The 19,512-nt window shown below is 42.8% G+C and overlaps 1 protein-coding gene across 1 annotated transcript in view; it reads left to right on the plus strand.

Moving 5' to 3' along the window:
- The window catches only part of LOC140428469 (tyrosine-protein kinase HCK-like), a 127,278-nt gene that overhangs the window by 29,105 nt on the left and 78,661 nt on the right, over positions 1-19,512 (plus strand). Inside the window, exon 2 of the mRNA XM_072514964.1 lies at positions 16,089-16,209. Within this exon, the coding sequence (XP_072371065.1) occupies positions 16,093-16,209 (117 nt within the window). The 5' untranslated portion in view covers positions 16,089-16,092. The remainder of the gene's footprint in view (positions 1-16,088; positions 16,210-19,512) is intronic.

The following is a 19,512-nucleotide window of genomic DNA, read 5'->3' on the forward strand; positions in this document are numbered from 1 at the left end:
AGTTCACATTGAATACCGGAGCAGGGGTTACAAGACACAGGTCAGGAGTGTGATGCAGTACTCTCCACTAACCTTGGATGAGTGCATCTCCAAGATGCTTAACACCATCCAGGACCAAGTAACCTGTTTTGGTATCCCATCCACCACCTTCAACATCCACTCCCACCACCGCTGATGCTGGCATTGTGTACCATCGACTAGTTGCACAGCAGTAAATCACCAAGGCTCCTTTGACAGCACCCCCCAAACCTGTGATGTCTACCACCAAGAAGGACAAAGACCGCAAATGCATTGGAACACCACCACCTGCAAGTTCCCCTCAAGCCATTTTATGATTATTGGCTAGACCCTGGGTTGTGGGGATCCAGTTTGGGAACAATAACATTTTGTTTAAAGTAAACAAAATTTAAGATTCAAGAGGCTTACCAAGTGAATAAATTCCACTGTTTTTGAATAAACTAAGAATATTTTACTATACAAGTGCAAAGAGTTAAAACAATCCAAAATTCAGGAAAAGTATGTGGTACGTGTGAATTAAGAGGCAAACTGTGGCCGGGCACACCCCACTACACTGGGGCTTGGTCAGCATTTACTGCCCATACTTAATTGCCCTGGAGTAGGTGGTGGTGAGCTGCCGCAGGAAACTGACACCGCCACTATTTTGAACAGTACAATTCAGTCATTGACGACTTCCAGGTCAGTAAGAGATTAATCACACTGAGCCCTTCAGTTTGATCACCTTCAACTTGATTAAAGACATTTAGGAATTGGTGTCATGCGAGGGTGCAGCATCAGTCTGGTGGCCAGGTATTACTCGTTCTGCAAAGTAATTGATTTCAAACTGTATTACTTCCAATAATGAGCCAGGAACAAAAGAACCACCATTATCTTTTCCAGCAAGGCTGCGAGAGTGCCTAGGAATGGACCTCTTTGATTTAAGAGGAAAGCCTTCCTTATTGTTCTGGATTATTATTCACAGTGGATTGAAATAAATCAATTGAATATACTTTTGGATATGTAACTAGTTCACCTTGCTATCCTCCAAACACTGGAGAGGTCAAGAGAAGGATGTGAGTCGTTAAGCAGTTACTAAAGAAAAGCAAGACTTGAATCTAGTTCTTCTGATTTATTGATCCTCACCACTAACATCCATCTTTGACTTAAACCCAACATCTCCATGAATGGCCACAAGTGGGTAAAACAGCATGAGGGAGAACAGCAGAACAACCAGGCTTGCAATTTTACTTCCAGGCACAAAGCATGTGTGCTGAAGTCAAGGAAGAGAGCATGCAACAAAAAAAAACCTTGAACGATCTCAGTTATGGAGTTGAGACAAGCTAGAGTATCTTAATGAGAAGCCTCAGAGCCTTAATATCCCTAAAGAGATGGGCAGCATGGTGGTGCAGTGGTTAGCACTGCTGCCTCACGGCACCGAGGTCCCAGGTTCAATCCAGGCCCTGGATCACTGTCCATGTGGTGTTTGCACATTCTCCCTGTGTTTGTGTGTCTCACCCCCACAACCCAAAAGATGTGCAGTGTAGGTGGATTGGCATGCTAAATTGGCACTTAAATGGAAAAAAAATAATTGGATACTCTAATTTTTAAAAAAAATATCCCCAAAAAGAAAGGCAATAGAAATAGGGACTTACTACTGAAGAAGAGGAAACTACAAGCTCTTAAAAGTCGCCCAGAATGAGAGGCTACCTTATTGAGACATATCGGATTCTTGGAGTGGCGCTTGACCGGGCAGATGCTGAGAAGTTGTTTTCCCTTGTGGGGTAGTCCAGGACGAGAAAACGTAATCACACACTGAAGGCAGAGTAGTGACTCTCCTTGACGTCCAAAGTAGATCAAAACAAGATTGGAATTTAGTCAAGTTGCAAACTTTTGGGGAGAGTGGAGATGTAGGTGGGTATAACTATGATGGTGATAAAGACTTGGAGGGAGATACAGAGCAAATGATTAACATCAGAAGCATACATGATGATACTGGATATAATAATATCATGACTGAGTAGAGAGCAGAACCCTCGTTTGGAGGTCCAATTGTATACATACTTGTGCAAATAAATAGTTCTGGTTTAAAAATACTATGAATTTGAGCTGCATACAAGACATCTCAACCCCTACCACACAGCAAAAATGTTGCATGTGGTGTAATCTGCAGAAAAAACTAATTTAGCAATTTACACGTGTATTTAAATAACTTATTTCTGCCACTAATTTGTTCTGCATTGCATCACACAAAAGGAAAGGTAAGTATGCGGTACCCTGCCAAACATTTTCTATTACCACTGCAACATTTAAGGCCAGATCCGAGAATGCAGAAAGTGAAAGGGGCTGAAATATGTGGGTGAGGAGCTCGCCCTGAAGGAAGTGAAAACAGCCTTCTTAAATACATAGATAAAATACAGCTGTTGCTTAAATACAGAAGAACAGATGGTCCATGGTAAATTTATTGGCGTGTGCCTGTGTGGTAGTGAATTAGCTCACAGCACAAATTGTAGCCAAATTTGTATATACTACCCCAAACCTTCAAGGTTCCCAGATTAATCTCCTGAACTTCCCTTTGTTTGCACAGTTGTCAAAAGTGCACTGCTTGCGTAATTTAAAGTGCAAGATTGAAATGAAGATCTATGTTCCTTAATCATTCAGAAATTTTATCTAACCAAAGCTGACGTCTTTGATATAACCGGGCAAACATCTATCGGCAAGATATCTGTTACAAAAATGTCTTCCTAATTATTTCGAGAGAGAGAGGTTTACAGGCATTGTAGAACGTAGAGGAAGAAAATAATCTCCATAGCCTATGATTTAGGAGCAGAAGTAGGCCATTCAGCCCATTGAATCTGCTCTGCCATTCATTCAATGTGATCATGACTGATCTGATATGATAATCCTCAACTCCTTTCCCACCTGGTGCCCATAACCCTTGACATCCTTTCTGACTGAAAATCTGTCTTCTCTGCCTTGAACATACTTAACCCAGCTCCTACAGCCCCTTGTGGTGGAGAATTGCACAGAAAGAAGACATTCCTCTTTCTCCTCCATTTTAAATGGGTGCCAGCTTACTCTGAGATTATGCCCTCCGGTCCTAGACAAGGGAAATTACCTCTCAGCATCTATCCTGTCAATCCCCCTTGAGAATCCTATATATCTCAATAAGGTCACCTCTGATTCTACTAAACTCTACTGAGAACAGGCCCACCCCACTCCACCTCTTCTCATCAGAAAATCCCTTCATACTTCGGAAACAACCTACTGAAGTTCTCTGAACTGCTTCCAATGTCAGTATATCCTTCCTTGGGTAAGGGGACCAAAATTGTTCAAAGTATTCCAGGTGTGAAGCTCATAGAACTGTCAAAATAAACAGCCATTCAAACCCTGACTTCTAAGAAGCATAATCCTATTAAATGGTCATAAAACTTTCAATCAAACAAAGCTCTCAGTCCCCTTACTAACTGTGTAACTGGAACTTGGACAGGTTTTTGTGATATTCCTTTGATTCTACTACACAGTTGTATGAATAAATCCCCAGAGCTGAGTAGACTTGAGCCCATGGAGGTTGACTGAATAGATGACTAACCATTGGAGACTTGAGGAATCCACCAACCTTGCTGAAGGATTCAACCTCGTGGAAATTCAAAATTGAGGCAGGCGTTTGAAAAACTGAACCCAGAGTCACATTGCGCGTATGTCGATTCGCAAGCCAGCACATTTCCTGCACTGGTCAAATGGCAGGCAATGGTAATCAGCTGGGAAATGGTGCCCCCACCACCATTCTTGGTTACTGCCCATGGGTTTGCTCAGCATCAGGACTGCAAAATCCTGTCCTCATCTCCTTGTTTTAGGAGGAAACTTGGAGACAGTTCAGAGTAGGTTCACAAGGCTGATTCCTGGGATGAAGGGATTTTCTTGTGAGGAAAGATTGAACAAGTTGAGCCTGTACTCATTGGAGTTTAGCGGAATGAGAATCACTGAATCAGAGTCACAGGATAATACAGTGCAGAAGAGGCCCTTCAGCCCATCGAGTCTGCACCAACGCATGAAAAACACCTGACTAGCCTACCTATGAGTACCCAATTCATTTTTTGCAATTAAGGGGCAATTTAGCATGGCCAATCCACCCAGCCTCCCATCTTTGGGCTGTGGGGGTGAGACACGCAAACACTGGGAAAATGTGCAAACTCCATACGGACAGTGACCCCGAGCCGGGACCGAATCTGGGACCTCAGTGCCGTGAGGTAGCAGGGCTAACCCACTGCGCCACTGTGCAGCCCTCGGACCTGCTTACCGAATCCCTTTTGCCAGCACTTGGCCCATAGCTTTGAATGCTACGATGTGCCAAGTGCTCATCCAGGTATGAAACACAAGATTATGAAGGGTTTGTCAGGTTAGATGGTGAAAGGATATTTCCCTTTGCAGGGAATCTGGAACTAGGGGGATCATAGTTTCGGAATAAGGGCTCCCCTCTACACACACCAACTCTGGCAATAATCTGCTGCCTGCATTATCTAGGTCAGGCTTTTTCAAAGTGAGGGTTAGATGTTTAAGATGGAGATGAGGAGGAATTTCTTCTGGCGGTCATGAATCTTTGAAATTCTCTACCCAAAAGCACAGTGGACGGTGGGTCATTGAATATGCTTCCGAGATGTAAGACAATTTTTGTGAATTATAGGGAGTTGAGGGGTGGGGGGGGGGGGGGGGGGGTGCAGGCAGGCGAGTGGAGTTACAGCGAGAATCAGATCAGCCACATCCTTATTGAACAGAGGAGCAGATTCTAAGGACTGTATGACCTAACTCTTTCCGATGTCCTCGTCGGAGGAGATCTCATACTCATGATTTTATCTCTGTACCTGTGTGTGTGTGTGTACGGAAATGGGAAGAATCTTCAAGGTTCAGTGCTGTGCAGTTTTTTTTAGGGTTGGAATTTTCATCTTCCTGCCGGCAGTGTCTTCCGATCCTGCCAAAGACTGCTATTACCCCCACTTTGCAGCAGGACAGGTGAGCGACGCAAAATGCCGTAGGCATCGGCGGGATCAGAAGATTGTGCTGGCAACCAATGGGGAGCCGCCTCCTTCGCCGGAAACCACGCTGCCTGCAATGTATTTTGTGTTGTAACTGAGCACGAGACTGTGGACATCTGCCATGAATCCCACATGGAAAGTTTCTAATTTCAGTTGGGTTTTTTTTGGGGGGGGCGGGGGTTACTTCAAATGGAAGGGCAAATTTAATTCACAAGAAATGTAAATCAATCACCTAGCACATGCATCTTGTTTCCTACCTCACCCTAACCTAAGCAGCAAATGGCTCATCCATTCAATCCATCATTTCTCCCTGACCAAGTATCCGCCACAGCATTATCTACCTTGGTCCATGCTGGCTTTCCTCTAAAAACTCAACCTTTTTACTGGTGCTTTCTGATTTTCCAAGCTCCACTCTACGCACACCAACTCTGGCAATAATCTGCTGCCTGCATTATCTAGTTCAGGGTTTTTCAAAGTGAGGGTTAGATGTGATGGAGGACTTTTTTTTTGCAAATAATTTTTTAAAATATAAGCTTATCTCTGAGCATCCCACCCTGCCGGATGCCAGGAACAGTCCCCTTTTCTCCCTTCCCACCCCACCCACCCTCAATACCTATCTTTTCTTTCTCTTTCAGTCTTCACCTCGGGGAGAAGATCTTATTGTTTTCAGTTCTCCTCCTCTAACCCATGCTGCTGCCCCAGCTCCTCCAATCACTCCACCAGGGACTGGTTTAGCACCGTGGGCTAAATAGCTGGCTTGTAATGCAGAACAACGGCAGCAGCGCAGGTTCCACGAACAGATGTCTGAATGAGGCGATTAGGGGCTTTTCACAGTAACATCATTGATGCCTACTTGTGACAATAAGCTATTATTATTATTTATTACCTATGTTTGAAGGATTGAAACTGTCTCTGGAGGAGCAGCAAGGTGGAGGGTTTTGATTGGAGCAGCAGCATGGGAGAGATATGATTAGAGGAGCATCTCCTCACCGATTCTCCCACGCTTGCTGCTCCAATCAAACTCTGGCATATTTTCTGGCTCTCAATAAGATTCATGCAATTGTTCAGCCTTGAACCATGGAAGTGCTGTAATGTAAAGTCCTATTGTACAGGGGTGCAGCCTTTCTTGAATTTTTTGCAGTCTACTTGTGATATTTTGACGTCTAATTCACCACTCTCTTCCCCCACTGTCCGCGTTGGGTTTGCACATACTCCCTGTGTTTGTGTGGGTTTCGCCCCTCAACCCAAAGATGTGCAGGATAGGTGGATTGGCCATGCTAAAATCGCCCCTTAATTGGAAAAAATGAATTGGGTACTGTAAATTTATTTTTAAAAAAGGAAAAAGTCAGGAAACAGATTTGATGTCAGTCATGAGGATGAATTGGGGGAAAAAACGTGGATGAAATTCAACAAAATGAGCAGTAGTAGATCGGCAGCCTCTTGGAATGTCAGAATGTCCTAATGTTTTGATTCATCCCATAAGGTCTTTACATTTATCTTTGCGGCAGCTGAGGCATTGATCTATTCCTATATCCTTGTGCGAACCTCTTGCCCTGAAAGCAGTGTTATCAAGTGAATACTGTTGATTCTTTTATCCTTAACCAAGTGATACGAATGGGTAAAATGTTATTGCTGTTCGGTGGCCTGTTTTTGTATCCATGTTCTTGTGAAGTGTGTTTTGAAGCAATGGATTTTATTTTGTCAAATACTTCTAGTTTAGGGACTTTCTGATAACTGGTGCATCTACCTTCCTGCAATATACAGTCGGTCAAACCATGAGAACAATCCATGAGTTTTGTTTTATGACATCCCTATTTAAGACCACTTTAACAAACCACTTTAACTGTAACGCTTTGGTGCTGTTGCTTTCCACTAAAGCCAAAGGTATAGTTAAATACAATCCAAATCGGGATTGAGCTTGCTCAAGCAGTGGATTCAGCTGAGTACAAAATTTTGGCAGAAATAGTCTTGCTCTAGTTCACAGGCACTCCAGCGTCAATTGCCCTCTGCTATTTTCATACTTGGGTTAACTTGTTGGTAAGGCCAGTACTTAGGGGAAATTGATGAATACACTGGCTTGTTTGACAATTTCATCTAATAATTCTGCGAAAAGAGATAGCTAACATCTAACTACGCAGTCGGTTTCACAATTTCAGAAGGAAATACACAATGATCTTGGTGCAGGCAACAAGTTACCCATATGTGTTGCTATTTTTCTTGCTGAAAATGGTGAATGTTTGCAAATAAAGCTGAAAATGTTTGGTAGAATGTTGCAACATATGACTTGAGAAATTGCACGTGTTGGAAGGCTGATTTTAGAATCTTTCACAGAGACCAGTAAATATTATGGGATCTATATGTTATCTAGATTATTGGGTAGTTGTAGTAAATCATATGATCTATTTTTTCTATAAATTGGAAAAGGGAGGATTATTGATCAAAGCATAATTGCTTGAAACATTTTTAAGGGTAATCGACTACTCAAAAGGTCATGTTAAGCTGATTTGCTAATTTATAAACCAAATAAAAATGGAAAACACTTACAATGCACAGCAATTCCTTCAGTAACTATAAAGAAAATGATAAGGTAATATTTAGGTTGGGATCCTTTGTCGGAACATGGGTTGTCTTCATGCTGCTAGACACATTTTGATGAGACCAGAATTTGAACACCTTACATGATTTGGATGGGATTCAGGGGTTGTCTTCATGCTGCTAGACACATTTTGATGAGGCCAGAATTTGAACACCTTACATGATTTGGATGGGATTCAGGAAAGTGACCAGTATAATTGCTAAATTATATTATGAAGAAGAACTTTTACCTGGATTTATTGCGTTTTTGTTCGATCTTTTGGGTGAAGGGGTGTTAGATTTGCTGCAAGAAATTTTTCTCAACAATAGTGATCTGATCCTCAGAAAAAAAGTAACTACTACTGTGTTCTAGACAGGGCTGTCCATTCCTGTATGTATCCATTAAGTCAGTGTGCCTGCATAAGGGTCTCCAGACTCTATCCTTAGAACAGTAACATTGTGTAAAGGCAGCTTTTGCATACCTGCTGATAACACCCATAACTGAATCTCCTCTACTCTCAATCTCCTGAACAACTCTCTACAATCAGAAATTCGTGCAATGTCAAATCCTGGATATCTTTCAAATTTCCACCAACTCAGCATTAGGAAGATCAAAGCCATCAACCTAGGTCGAGTCTCTTCTAATTCATTCTGTTCCTCTTGTCCCAGCCCTCCACATTCTGGATGAACCAGTCTGTTTGTAACCATGACGGCTGCAGTCTTTGAGAGGGTTGATCATGCCCCTCCTCTCTTTTTTTTAAATTACTTTATCATATCAGAGTTTCAAAGCCAGAGTGTGGACAGGGGCAAACCCCTAATCCAGCTCCTTGCCTGCTCCAAAAGCCAATTCAAATTGAATCTAATTCATGGTCCCCACAAGAGAGATCTACCAGATCCACGCATACACCTGATCTCACGCTCATCTTAGCCAAAAGGCTGAGAAGCGATGAATCTCCACTATCATCCAACCTGCTGCAACTGCATCTGCCTGGTTCTATTCTTATCTATCTAATCATAGTCAGAGAATTTCCTGCAATGGCTGCAGTTTGTCAACGCCATAAATAACAAAACTATTATTCCCGCCTCCACGACATGACACACTGTCTTCCACGCTCAACTATTTTAATGCACTCTTTAGTCTTTTTTTTTTCTGCTCTCTAAATTTTAACTTGTCTAAATCTCTACAAATATCATGTCCCACACTAAATTCCATTTGCCCATCACTCCTCCTATTGTCCTTGATCTAAACTGGCACTTTATCCTTTGGTACACATATTTTTTGAATTAACGCAAGCATCCCTCCGTGGCTTTGCCCCACTTTTTATCTCCAATTCCATTCTGCCCCATAACCCCTCCTGAGTGAAACGTTTCTCTACTGCAATATGTACATTCCACCTCCTGATTTCCCTTCCTGGCTTTGGATACATTTTCTTGATGCCCTTTGGGAAAGCATTTTGGGATGTTTCTTTGCAGCAAGGGTGGCAAATCACCTAAAAGGAGAAATTGATAATTGTAATTGAACATGACATTTACCTCGCTATCTATTAATCATTTCTTTGTGTTCTTGATCAGCCTTTTTTGTAATTGAGAGCTCTTACACCTGAATGCTTTATTTGGCACTCTTGTTTCAATGGTAACACATACTCCTGTCCTATGCTTCTACTTGTCTCTGCAGCTATAGACAGTCGTACCGTACCATTTTAGCAGGAACATGGTAGGAAATTATGCTGCACTAGGCAATGTCCTGGTATCTTGGTTGCCATTCTGGAGAAAAGGAATGGGCGTGGACGTATAGAATAAGCCCTTGAATAAAATTTTCAATGCTTGCTTTTTATCTGTAATTCTTTAGCAATAGTTTCAACATCGGGTAATGTGTCCTACAGGCTTGTGGTCTTGCTTGAGAAAAATGTTTCCAAGTGATCTCCTTCTATTTTCTCTCATCTGTTCCTGCATTATCTTGTTTCTGTGCCCCACCACCCTACTCCGCTTTGTCATGGGTGTAGACTGTGGTGATATACATCACTAAGTACACAAAGGGTTAATGTACATACATTACACCTAGTTAGACACTAGAGGGAACACCAGAGACATGACACACAGATAGTCAACCAATAGGTCAGTAAGATAGGACACAACCAATGGGCAGTCACGATACCCACACAGGAGAGCATTACACCAACCTATATAAAAGGACACGTCACACATGCTCAGTCTCTTCCCAGTGGAGACTCTCAGTGAGTACAGACATAGGGTTGATTGAAACACATCACTCCCACCACGTGGATTGTAGCAGACTGGTTCGTCAGTCTGAGTAGCTATAGCAAGATTAACAGTAGTGTCGAATCCAAGTAGGAGAATTATTAATAGTTCAATAAACATGTTGAAGCTATCTCCAAGTCTGAACCTTCCTTTGTCAGAGTGCACATCAAGGAAGCAGCTTGTGCTATGTCAAGAGCATAACAAAACATGATTCAAGGAGTGGACTGTTAAATCTATATAGTTGCAACTCAGCGAACAGTGACAACCAGCAACAAAAGCCAGGCAAGATGATGTTCGGGATTCCGATTCCACAGCAGCTCCTGTACCAAGGCAACCTCGGTGAAAACTGGCGTTGGTTCCGGCAGAGATTCGAGACTTACCTGGTAGCATGCGACCTAGATGGCATGGCGGATGCAGAGAAAATAAAGCTTGTACTTACCATCGCGGGTCCAGAAGCAGCTGAAATCTTCCAGACCTTCAAATACTCGAAGGGGCAAAACAAGAGCGACTTCCAGGCAGTCCTGGACAAATTCCAAGAATTCTGCGAGGAACATACAAGAAGAAAAGGTAAAAGAGGCGCCAAAACTCACCGCGAGGTAGGCTTGCAGCAACGAACAGCAGTTTTGAATTGCAGCCATCTTGGAAAAGGTGCTGCACATGTGCAGTTGTGCGGAGAGCACACAGAACGGGAAGGTCCATTTGCGCATGCACGAGAAGCCACGCATGCGCAATTGAGAAAGGCCCCAAGTAAAGGAACAGCGATCTGCGCATGCGCAATCGCTTCCTACGTCAAGCGTCGTGATGTCAGAGGCCCCGGACCACGCCCACTTAAAGGGGAAATGGCCCAAAACAGGGGGGGGCGGGGGGGGGGGGGGGAGAAAATTAAGGCCTCAAAACCAGATCCGTTCACCTGGAACAACAGCACAATGCCTGAACTTCGACCAGTAGCTGAAAGTAACCTCTGCAGAACACTGCAACAAGCAGTAAGCACCGCCCAAAGAGTTGATACAGTCCTTGAAGACTATGACTCAGACCTTGAACTCATCTTTGGACATCGCGAGCCCAATGCCAGCTCCGACACAATGTGATGATATGGTCTTGGAAGACAATGACTCACACACAGCTTTCACCTTGGGAGGCTACCCCAGTACCAAATCCGATCCGCAACTAGAGGTGTTGCACATTGACGACCCCGACGGCGGGTTCTTCGGATTTGAGGATCTTCAGCCCAGCATATACGACATCCCGACTCGTGAATGCAGGATTATGCTGCGGCCTGACACCAAGAGACAGAGAGCGGTACAAGCCCACAGAGAGTGGCCTGCTGCCACAGAGAGAGTGGTCCATGCACCGTGAAGGGTCCCTGACTCCACACAAAGTGATGAAAGACTCCACAGCGAGCTCGTGGACAGACTCCACGATAGAAGCAATGCAAGACTCCAAAGCGCAGTCCTTGCATGAACAAGACCGTGAGGGTCTAGCAACCTCCACTGAGCAACCAGCAGCAGACAATGCAAGTCTGCCATGCTCAAGTGAACAACAGACAGACTACCACGCTCCAGTGAACAAGAAGAAGACTCTGACAGTCTACCACGCTCAAGTGAACGACCAGAGTGAGGCTCTCCCCACTATGTGCGACAAGTGACGACGGCATCCCACTTCCCATACCAGATGTGCAACGTGACAGACCTCGGCTAGTGTGTACAGAGGCACTCGACAATCACAGTGAGACAACTGGTGACTCTGGTGACACCACGTTACTTCAAACCTCATTCGCTCGAGCCTCTCCACAAGCAAATGCATTCCTGAATATTTTGACTCCGGATGAGGAGAATCAAGAAACCCCAGAAGATGCAAGTGAACCTGCAATGACTCCGGACAGGGAGCATCAAGAAACCAAAGCTGATCCAGGTGAACCAGAAAGGGCCCCAGACTGGGAGCATCGACAAACCAAAACTGACTCCGGTGAAACAGACCAGACTCCAGATGGGGAGCATCGACAAGCCAAAGCTGATTCAAGTAAGCCAGACATGACTCCAGACGGGGAGCATCGCAAACTCCGTGACGGCACGTTCAAGGAGACTGCAGACGCCACAAAAACATGCTAACACGAGTAACTGTGTGAAGGACTCGTATTATCCACAGAGTGTGGTCCTTGAGCGCAGCAAACACGGCAACAAAACCAACCACCACAACAACACCAAAGACAGTAGCAAGAGGCGTACCAAAGACGACAACATCGACAACAAGCATGACAAAAATAACACCAATGGAACTACGACTGGTACGACATGGTACAACTCTGCAAATGCGGGACACTGTTACTGCTCAGCTCAGTGCAATGACATGCCATGGCAGGACGATGCATCTTACTAATTCACGTTTGCTGCACTGCCAACAGGCAACCTGGCTTTCAGGACCGATGCCATCAAGAATTATCACCACAAGCATCGAAAGAAAAAAAGGAGTCCAAATCAGACAACAAAGTGATTTGACCACTTCTTCGTTCCTTCAGCACAGGGACACTGGTGTTTACAATGCAATGCCTCCACCAACTCACCAACCAAGCAAGAAAGCCACTTGACCATAATAATTAGTGAGTGTTGGACTCATGCATATGATTTGGACTTATTGTTTAATGATCACTTATCATAATTTGTACAGAGTATCACTCATCTACCTGGTTTGTTCAATTTTCTTTAACACTGTACAGAAAATATGTAACACAAGAAAAGGAGGGATGTGGTGATATACATCGCTGTGTACACAAAGGTTTAATGTACATACACTACACCGAGCTAGACACTAGATGGAACACCAGAGACATGACACACAGTCAACCAATAGGTCAGTAAGATAGGACATGGCCAATGGGCAATGACGATACACACACGGGTGACACTACCACAGGAGGGCATTACACCAACCCATATAAAAGGACACATCACATATGCTCAGTCTCTTTCCAGTGGAGACTCGCAGTGAGCACAGACACAGGGTTGATTGAAACACATCACTCCCACCACATGGATTGTAGCAGACTGGTTAGTCCGTCTGAGTAGCTGTAGCAGGATTAACAGTAGTGTCAAATCCAAGTAGGAGAATTGTTAATAAACATATTGAAGCTATCTCCAAGTCTGAACCTTCTTTTGTCAGAGTGCACATCAAGGAAGCAGCTTATGCTACGTCAAGAGCATAACAAAACATGGACCACAACCCCAATTTTGATTAAGATCCCGGATTGGAGCCCAACAGTTTGCATTTTATAAAACTGAGGAAATGCACCACAGGAGTGATAGCACTGACTAGTAGACTGTTTTTATATTAACACAAACTTTAGTTTGAACACCGAATTAAGCACATTAGCAAAGTTAGCGAAGTTAACAGTTACAACACATTAAACTTGCTTCCTGGAACCTGCGTTAATATTCCAATTAAGCAACCCGTATATTTCAAATATCACTTGTGTATAAAGTTTAAAAAAAAACAGGTTTTACTTGTCTTGGTGCCGAGTCCTTGGAGAGAGAAACCTTTTCTTAAGGACCCAACTGAAAACCTTCTGCTCAGCTGGGAGCCCTGGAAACGGCTTCTTTGTCCAGACAGACCTGGCCCTCCTATTAGTTACACCAGCTGCACTCAAAATCACACAGCATTTTTTTGTCCCTTGATGCGCCTTGATTCATTTAGCCTGGCTCAATCTGTTACAGCATTACATTAGCTCTCTATCTACAGACAGGTAAAAATGCCATTTAATATCTATTAGTAAAAAGCTTCCCCTGCAAAAATCATTGATTATCTCACTTTAATCATAGCTCCAGCAGACACACTGTCTGTAAGCACTTTGACCTAGGTTTTAGTAATGTTACTGCAAAAATGACAACTTCTTACATTTGTCACAACTTTGCGGTGTTGATTCAGCCTGCAAATGTGTTCAGTAGGTACCATGTGATGAATGTAGGAATTTCAGATGTATGAATTTGGTGTAGTAAGGGTAGTGTGTGAGACTGCTGCAATCATGTTTTAAAAGAGATCCTAGTTTGAAAGACATGTATATTTTGGGAGTCAGGGGTGCAATTAAAGCATCGTAAAAAACTTGGGCTAATGGAATTTTGTTTGGAAATGAAGAGATTCCCAGTGGAGTTCGTTAGATTTTGGCTTGGTAAAATGATACCTTGGCTTCACCCAGTAGGGGTATCAGGCACTTTGCAGGAAAAACAGAGTTTGGTTGTGAGCTGAATGAAGCTGTGATCAGGAGACGCTCAGTTTGCCCTCCGTGCAGTTTAGTTAAAAGAGATTAATAGTCCTTAAAGCAGTGCAGGCTTAACTGAGAACAAGGGGGAGCTGAAACAACCTCTGAAGAAATACAGCCTTTTCTAGATGGTTCTAACAGGAGTCTGAGCTTTTCTTTGAAGCAGTGTAAAAAAAATCTTCTCAAAGAACATCTCTGTTCCTGAATGCCAAAGGTTTAACAGTGGATTGAGACCTGAGATTTTATTTGCTGTTTGAATGGGTAGTAGTTAAGGGTTATTGTATTGCGCATTGTTTAAGGGGTAATTGTAAGTTGTTTAAGGGGTAATTGTAAGTTTACATTCTGGTCTGATATTAAAGATATTCTAATACTGTGTTAATAATAAAGTTGATCTTAATGTACAATGTTCCTATTTCTTTGTGAAATTACCCCTGGAGCAAAGTATCCTGTCCATAAAATCTTACAAAATTAAAATAAACCATCGGGATTCCTGTTCACTATTCCATCCACTGTTGGGGTCAAGTTTGGTATCGTAATAACCAGTAGCCCATTTGTACCTGGGCCACTCCGTTAAAAAACAAATTACTGTGGATGCTCTAATCTGAAACGAAAGAGAAAGTGCTGGAAAATCTCAGCAGGTCTGGCGGCATCTGTCAAAGCTTTGGCAAAGAGTCATCGGTCTCAAACATTAGCTCTTTTTTCTCCCTACAGATGCTGCCAGACCTGTTGAGGTTTTCCAGCATTTTCTCTTTCGTGACCACTCCAGCAGGCTATAATAATAATAATCATTTTGGAACAATTCAACCAATCTCCGTTCTTTTAATCACCCTATGCCCATGTAGATACTTTACTTTACATGCAAAAGACATTATGAAATAATCATCCAAGAGCAGAATCCTGATATTACCCCTGGAGCAAAGGGTAATATTACCCTTATAATTCAATAGCAATAATTTAACTCTGCAAAATATAAAGTGCACATCAACCTACCACATTTTAAATTATGGCACAGAAGTGTTTTTTTTTTGTTTTGTTTTTTTGCATGATTTCCAGTTGGTAAAGTAGTTTGCTTGGTGGCTCCCGAGTAGGTTTCTCTTACAATTTTGGGTTATGTGCTGACTAATTTAGATTCTTTTTTGCAGCAGTAGCAGTGATGAAAATATTGTGAACTCCGATATTTTTAATTTGCTTACCGCAAAGATTACACCAAAAGTGCTGAAACTAGCACTCCGAGCTTTCTGTGCCAACTTTGACAAAACATGACACTTTCAAGCCCAATTCGACCAATCATTCAGCTGGTTAAGGACATCCTCTGTTTCTCTCCCTTCTCCTGCCGGTATCATGGCACAATTAGAATCTTGAGATATTCCTGGCACAATTGTTTTTGTTTTCTACCTAATTATCTATCAATTTTTAAAAAATGGATTTTCACCTATGCTGATGTAGCGGGGAGGGATCTGAATACAAGGTCAATTCATTCATAATGCGGTGGCGTGGTTGGCACTACTGCCTCACAGCACCAGGGACCTGGGTTCGATTCCAGCCTTGGGTGACTGACTATGCGGAGTTTGCATGTTCTCCCCGGGCACTCCGGTTTCCTCCCATGGTCCAAAGATGTGCAGGTTAGATGGATTGGTCATGATCAATGCACAGGGTTGTGGGGTTGGTGCAGGGGAGTGGGCCTGGGTGGGGTGTTCTTCCAGATGGTCAGTGTAGACTCGATGGGCCAAGCGTTGTCCTCCTGCACTGCAGTGATTCCATACAACGCCTTGTGATAAACAATGTAAATTTGAGGCCAAATTATCTACACTGGTGTAAGAATTCTAGGTAATGTTTCTAATGCGCCTGGTAGTATGGGTGCATAGTTGAGGGTTTGGGGTTGTTGAGTTATTACCATCTTATGTACACATTCGATCTCTGAACCAATGCTTCGCTTGGGAGCATCAAAAATGATTGTATTCAACAATTTTTTTTTTCAGAATCATGGGGTGTGCAAAATCAAAGGAGTCTTCTGACCAGCAAGGAAAGAGCTTAAATGATCCCGTACGTAAATCTAACACTGCGCTTTATGTGAAAGATCCCACATCCAACTCTCATTCAGTAAGTAAAAATCAAGTTTTAAAGTAATTCTTCCAACTACTGGGAAAGTTAGCTTGTACACCATGCTTTCAGAGGATATTGTTTTAATAGTTGACAAACAGCAGTATCCTAGAAATAGTCAAGCACACGGTTATGGGCAGGCTTTACAATGTGGGTGCAAAACAGATTGATTTTTTTTTTTTAAACTAGTTAACGAGCATGTTTTACTTTTAGCCATTGAAGAGCGTTTTTCAGTGTACTATTGTGACCCAAGGTCCCAGTTTTAATTCTCAGAAAATTTGTGATTTCGGCCTTGGTAGCAGATAATAGTGGAATTCGCCTCCGTACCTGCGGACTGCGGAGGAGAAAGGAGTCTTCCCTACTTCTGATTATGGACAAGGGACTCCAGATGGAAAATTCGCACGCGGTGATTAGTTAAAATCAGGAACCGGATGGGATGTCCTTCACAATAATAACCAGCATTTCTATAGCATCTTTAATGTAGACGAATGTTTGAAATGTTTCGGAGCCACAAGGTGAAGAAAATGGGCACACAAGTCAAGAAGGCAATGTTAACATGGATGACCAAGAGGGAGAGAAGAGAGGAGTGTACAGAGGGAATTCCAGAGCATGGGTATTGAGCAATTGAAGGCATGGTCACCATTGGTAGAGTGGGAGGTAGACCTACAAGAGACGAGTTAGGGGAGCAGAGAGTTTTTCCCTGGTTGCAAAGATATAAAATGTTGAAACTATGGACGGATTTAAATGCAAAGACAAATTTGTTGTATTAGGAACCAATGCAAGTCAGTGAAGATGATCTGCTGCTGACTCTCTCATCCATGCCTTCCTTAACTCTGGACTTGACTATTTCAATGCCCTCGTGGTTAACCTCCTACAAACCCTGCTGCCCTTATCTAGACTTCCACTATGTCCTACTCCCTCCATCCCTGAGCTCACTATCTACGTTGCCACCCTGTTAAGCAATGCCTTGATTTTAAAATACTCGTCCTTTTCAAATCTCTCCCATGACTTGCCAGACCGCTCACCCCCATAATCCCCTTTAGATCTCTGTAGTCCACCAATTCTGGCCCCTTGCATATTCATGATTTTCATCACACCACCATTTTGGCTCTAATATTCCCTCCCTAAACTTCGCTGTTCTCCTTTAAAATAATCCCTAAACCCATCGCATCGCCCAAGCTTTTGGCCATCTGATCTAATATCTACTTGTGGCTCATTGTCAAATAATAATCCATAAAGCTTCTGTAAAATGCCTTTGGCTGTTGTGTAAGTTAAAGGCGCTATATAAATGCAAGTTCCCAATGATGGCCAAGTGGGACTTTGTGTAGAATTTAATTATTATACTGGCTAACAAATTGAACGTTTGCAGCATTTACAAGACTGAGATGCATTCTGCTTTATATCTCCTCTCTTGTTACAGTTAAGCATTGTCTGATTAACCTAGCAAGCTCACTACCACCTCTTTCCCAAATATTTCACAAGGTTTTGTAGTTTGCAATATTTAACTGTTAATCCTGTACTATGCACGCTGTCCATTTCTTCATTGCTCATTAATGATTCAATTTCTCCTTTTTTGCTGCGGATGCTATACAGGAAATGCAATGAGGGTTAGATTAGGCTGTGTGTTTCAGCCATTCTGAGCCTCGTGTCTCCAGATGGTAGTGGCGGGGGGGGAGAGGGAGAGAGAGAGAGAGAGAAAGTACAGGCTTATTTATGCCCAAAATGTGTTGCCTTTCACATTGGACAAGGACAAATAAATGAGGCGTCCTTTTACAAATGCCTGAAAAAGGCTTTGGGCCCTTTCCATATTGAAAATATGGGCCTAACATCTGCTTCTGGTCCATTAAAGTTTTCCCAAAGGCAGTTCGTGTCAACACTGGCTCTCCTGGAATAACCAACCTTAAATATGGTGTCTCAGATGCCACAATTGCTGCTGCTCCTTGGCTCAAAATGCCTGATATTTAACTTCCAAACTGTTGATTTTTCTCTCTCTATTTCCCAACCCAACAGCAATTCTACAGCTCCCAATTTACTCACCCAATGGCGCAGTCTCCCCTCCCGCTACAGCTGTCTTTGTTATCATGAAAACCAATGGCCCATACTCATGAGGAACACATAGGAATAGGTAATTTGGCCCCTCTCGCCTGCTCGGCCATTCAACAAGATCATGGCTAATCTGATTGTGGCCTTCCCTCCACTTTTCCTGCTTGCGCCCCATAACGCTTGGCCCACTTGTCAATCAAAAATCTGGCTTACTCAGCCTTTAATATATATGCAATGATCGAACCATCATTGCTTGATTCTCCTCATTCCTGATTCCCCTCCCCTCATTCCTGATTTCCCTCACAAGAGGAATCATTCCCTCAGCATCTACCCTGTCAAACCCCAGTGCTTCCTGGGCTGCACTCTGGGAGAGCCCACTAAAGGTGGGCGTGACTGAATTTAACCCTGTTATGTTCTTATTTCTCAATACTTTTTTTTATTTTGATCAGTATTTTGTCATTAATTCCTCTATGCTATTCCATGTCTTTTTTTATTCCTATGTTTGGACTGACTTTTCCTCTTGTCCCTTTTTCCTGATGTTACAAATCAATCTAGGTCCTCTACCTGCCGACACCTTTACTAGTTTTTAAAAGTCCTTTCCACAATTCTATGCATCTTTTTCATTGGCAATTTGTTCCTGGTCCCATTTAGGTACTAAGTATTCCAGCAGTATAGCTTTTTCCTGATCTAGAACAGTATCAATATACCATGAACTGGAATCCATCCTTACAACACCAAGCATTCACTTTTGCAAGCTCTTTGCCAATCATGTGTGGTTCTGGCAGTAATCCAGTGATACCCGCTTTGATGTGCAGCTTTTAATATGGTCTGTTTTATCTCTGAAATAAATCTGCGGCAAAGTTGCAAGCTAGAGATGCATTTTCTTTTGCTTTTAGTACAGTGTTTCCACCCAACCATTAAGTTGCCTTTCAAATAGTTCCGGATTTTTTTGACACCAAAGGTTACTGTTCAGTGGTTAACAAGAGAGTGACTAAGGTATTACTAATTTCTCAAACCAGATGGGGCCCCTTGAAACCAACATTTAGTTGGAGAAGTCTGAAGTGGTTTGGTTTGTGTTGTGTATTTTGGCCTCTTACTTGCTGCTTCCCAGCAATGACTTGTCACAGCTCAGTACCTCCCCATCTTAAACCTCTGGCATAGTATGCTGGGGCCCCAATATGATGCAATACAAAGTTCATTACTTAATCATTATTTAAGTAATAAGTCTAGTGATGTATCTGCCTAACAGTCAGTCAAGAA

This window comes from Scyliorhinus torazame, chromosome 8 (assembly GCF_047496885.1).
Source record: "Scyliorhinus torazame isolate Kashiwa2021f chromosome 8, sScyTor2.1, whole genome shotgun sequence".
NCBI lineage: Eukaryota > Metazoa > Chordata > Chondrichthyes > Carcharhiniformes > Scyliorhinidae > Scyliorhinus > Scyliorhinus torazame.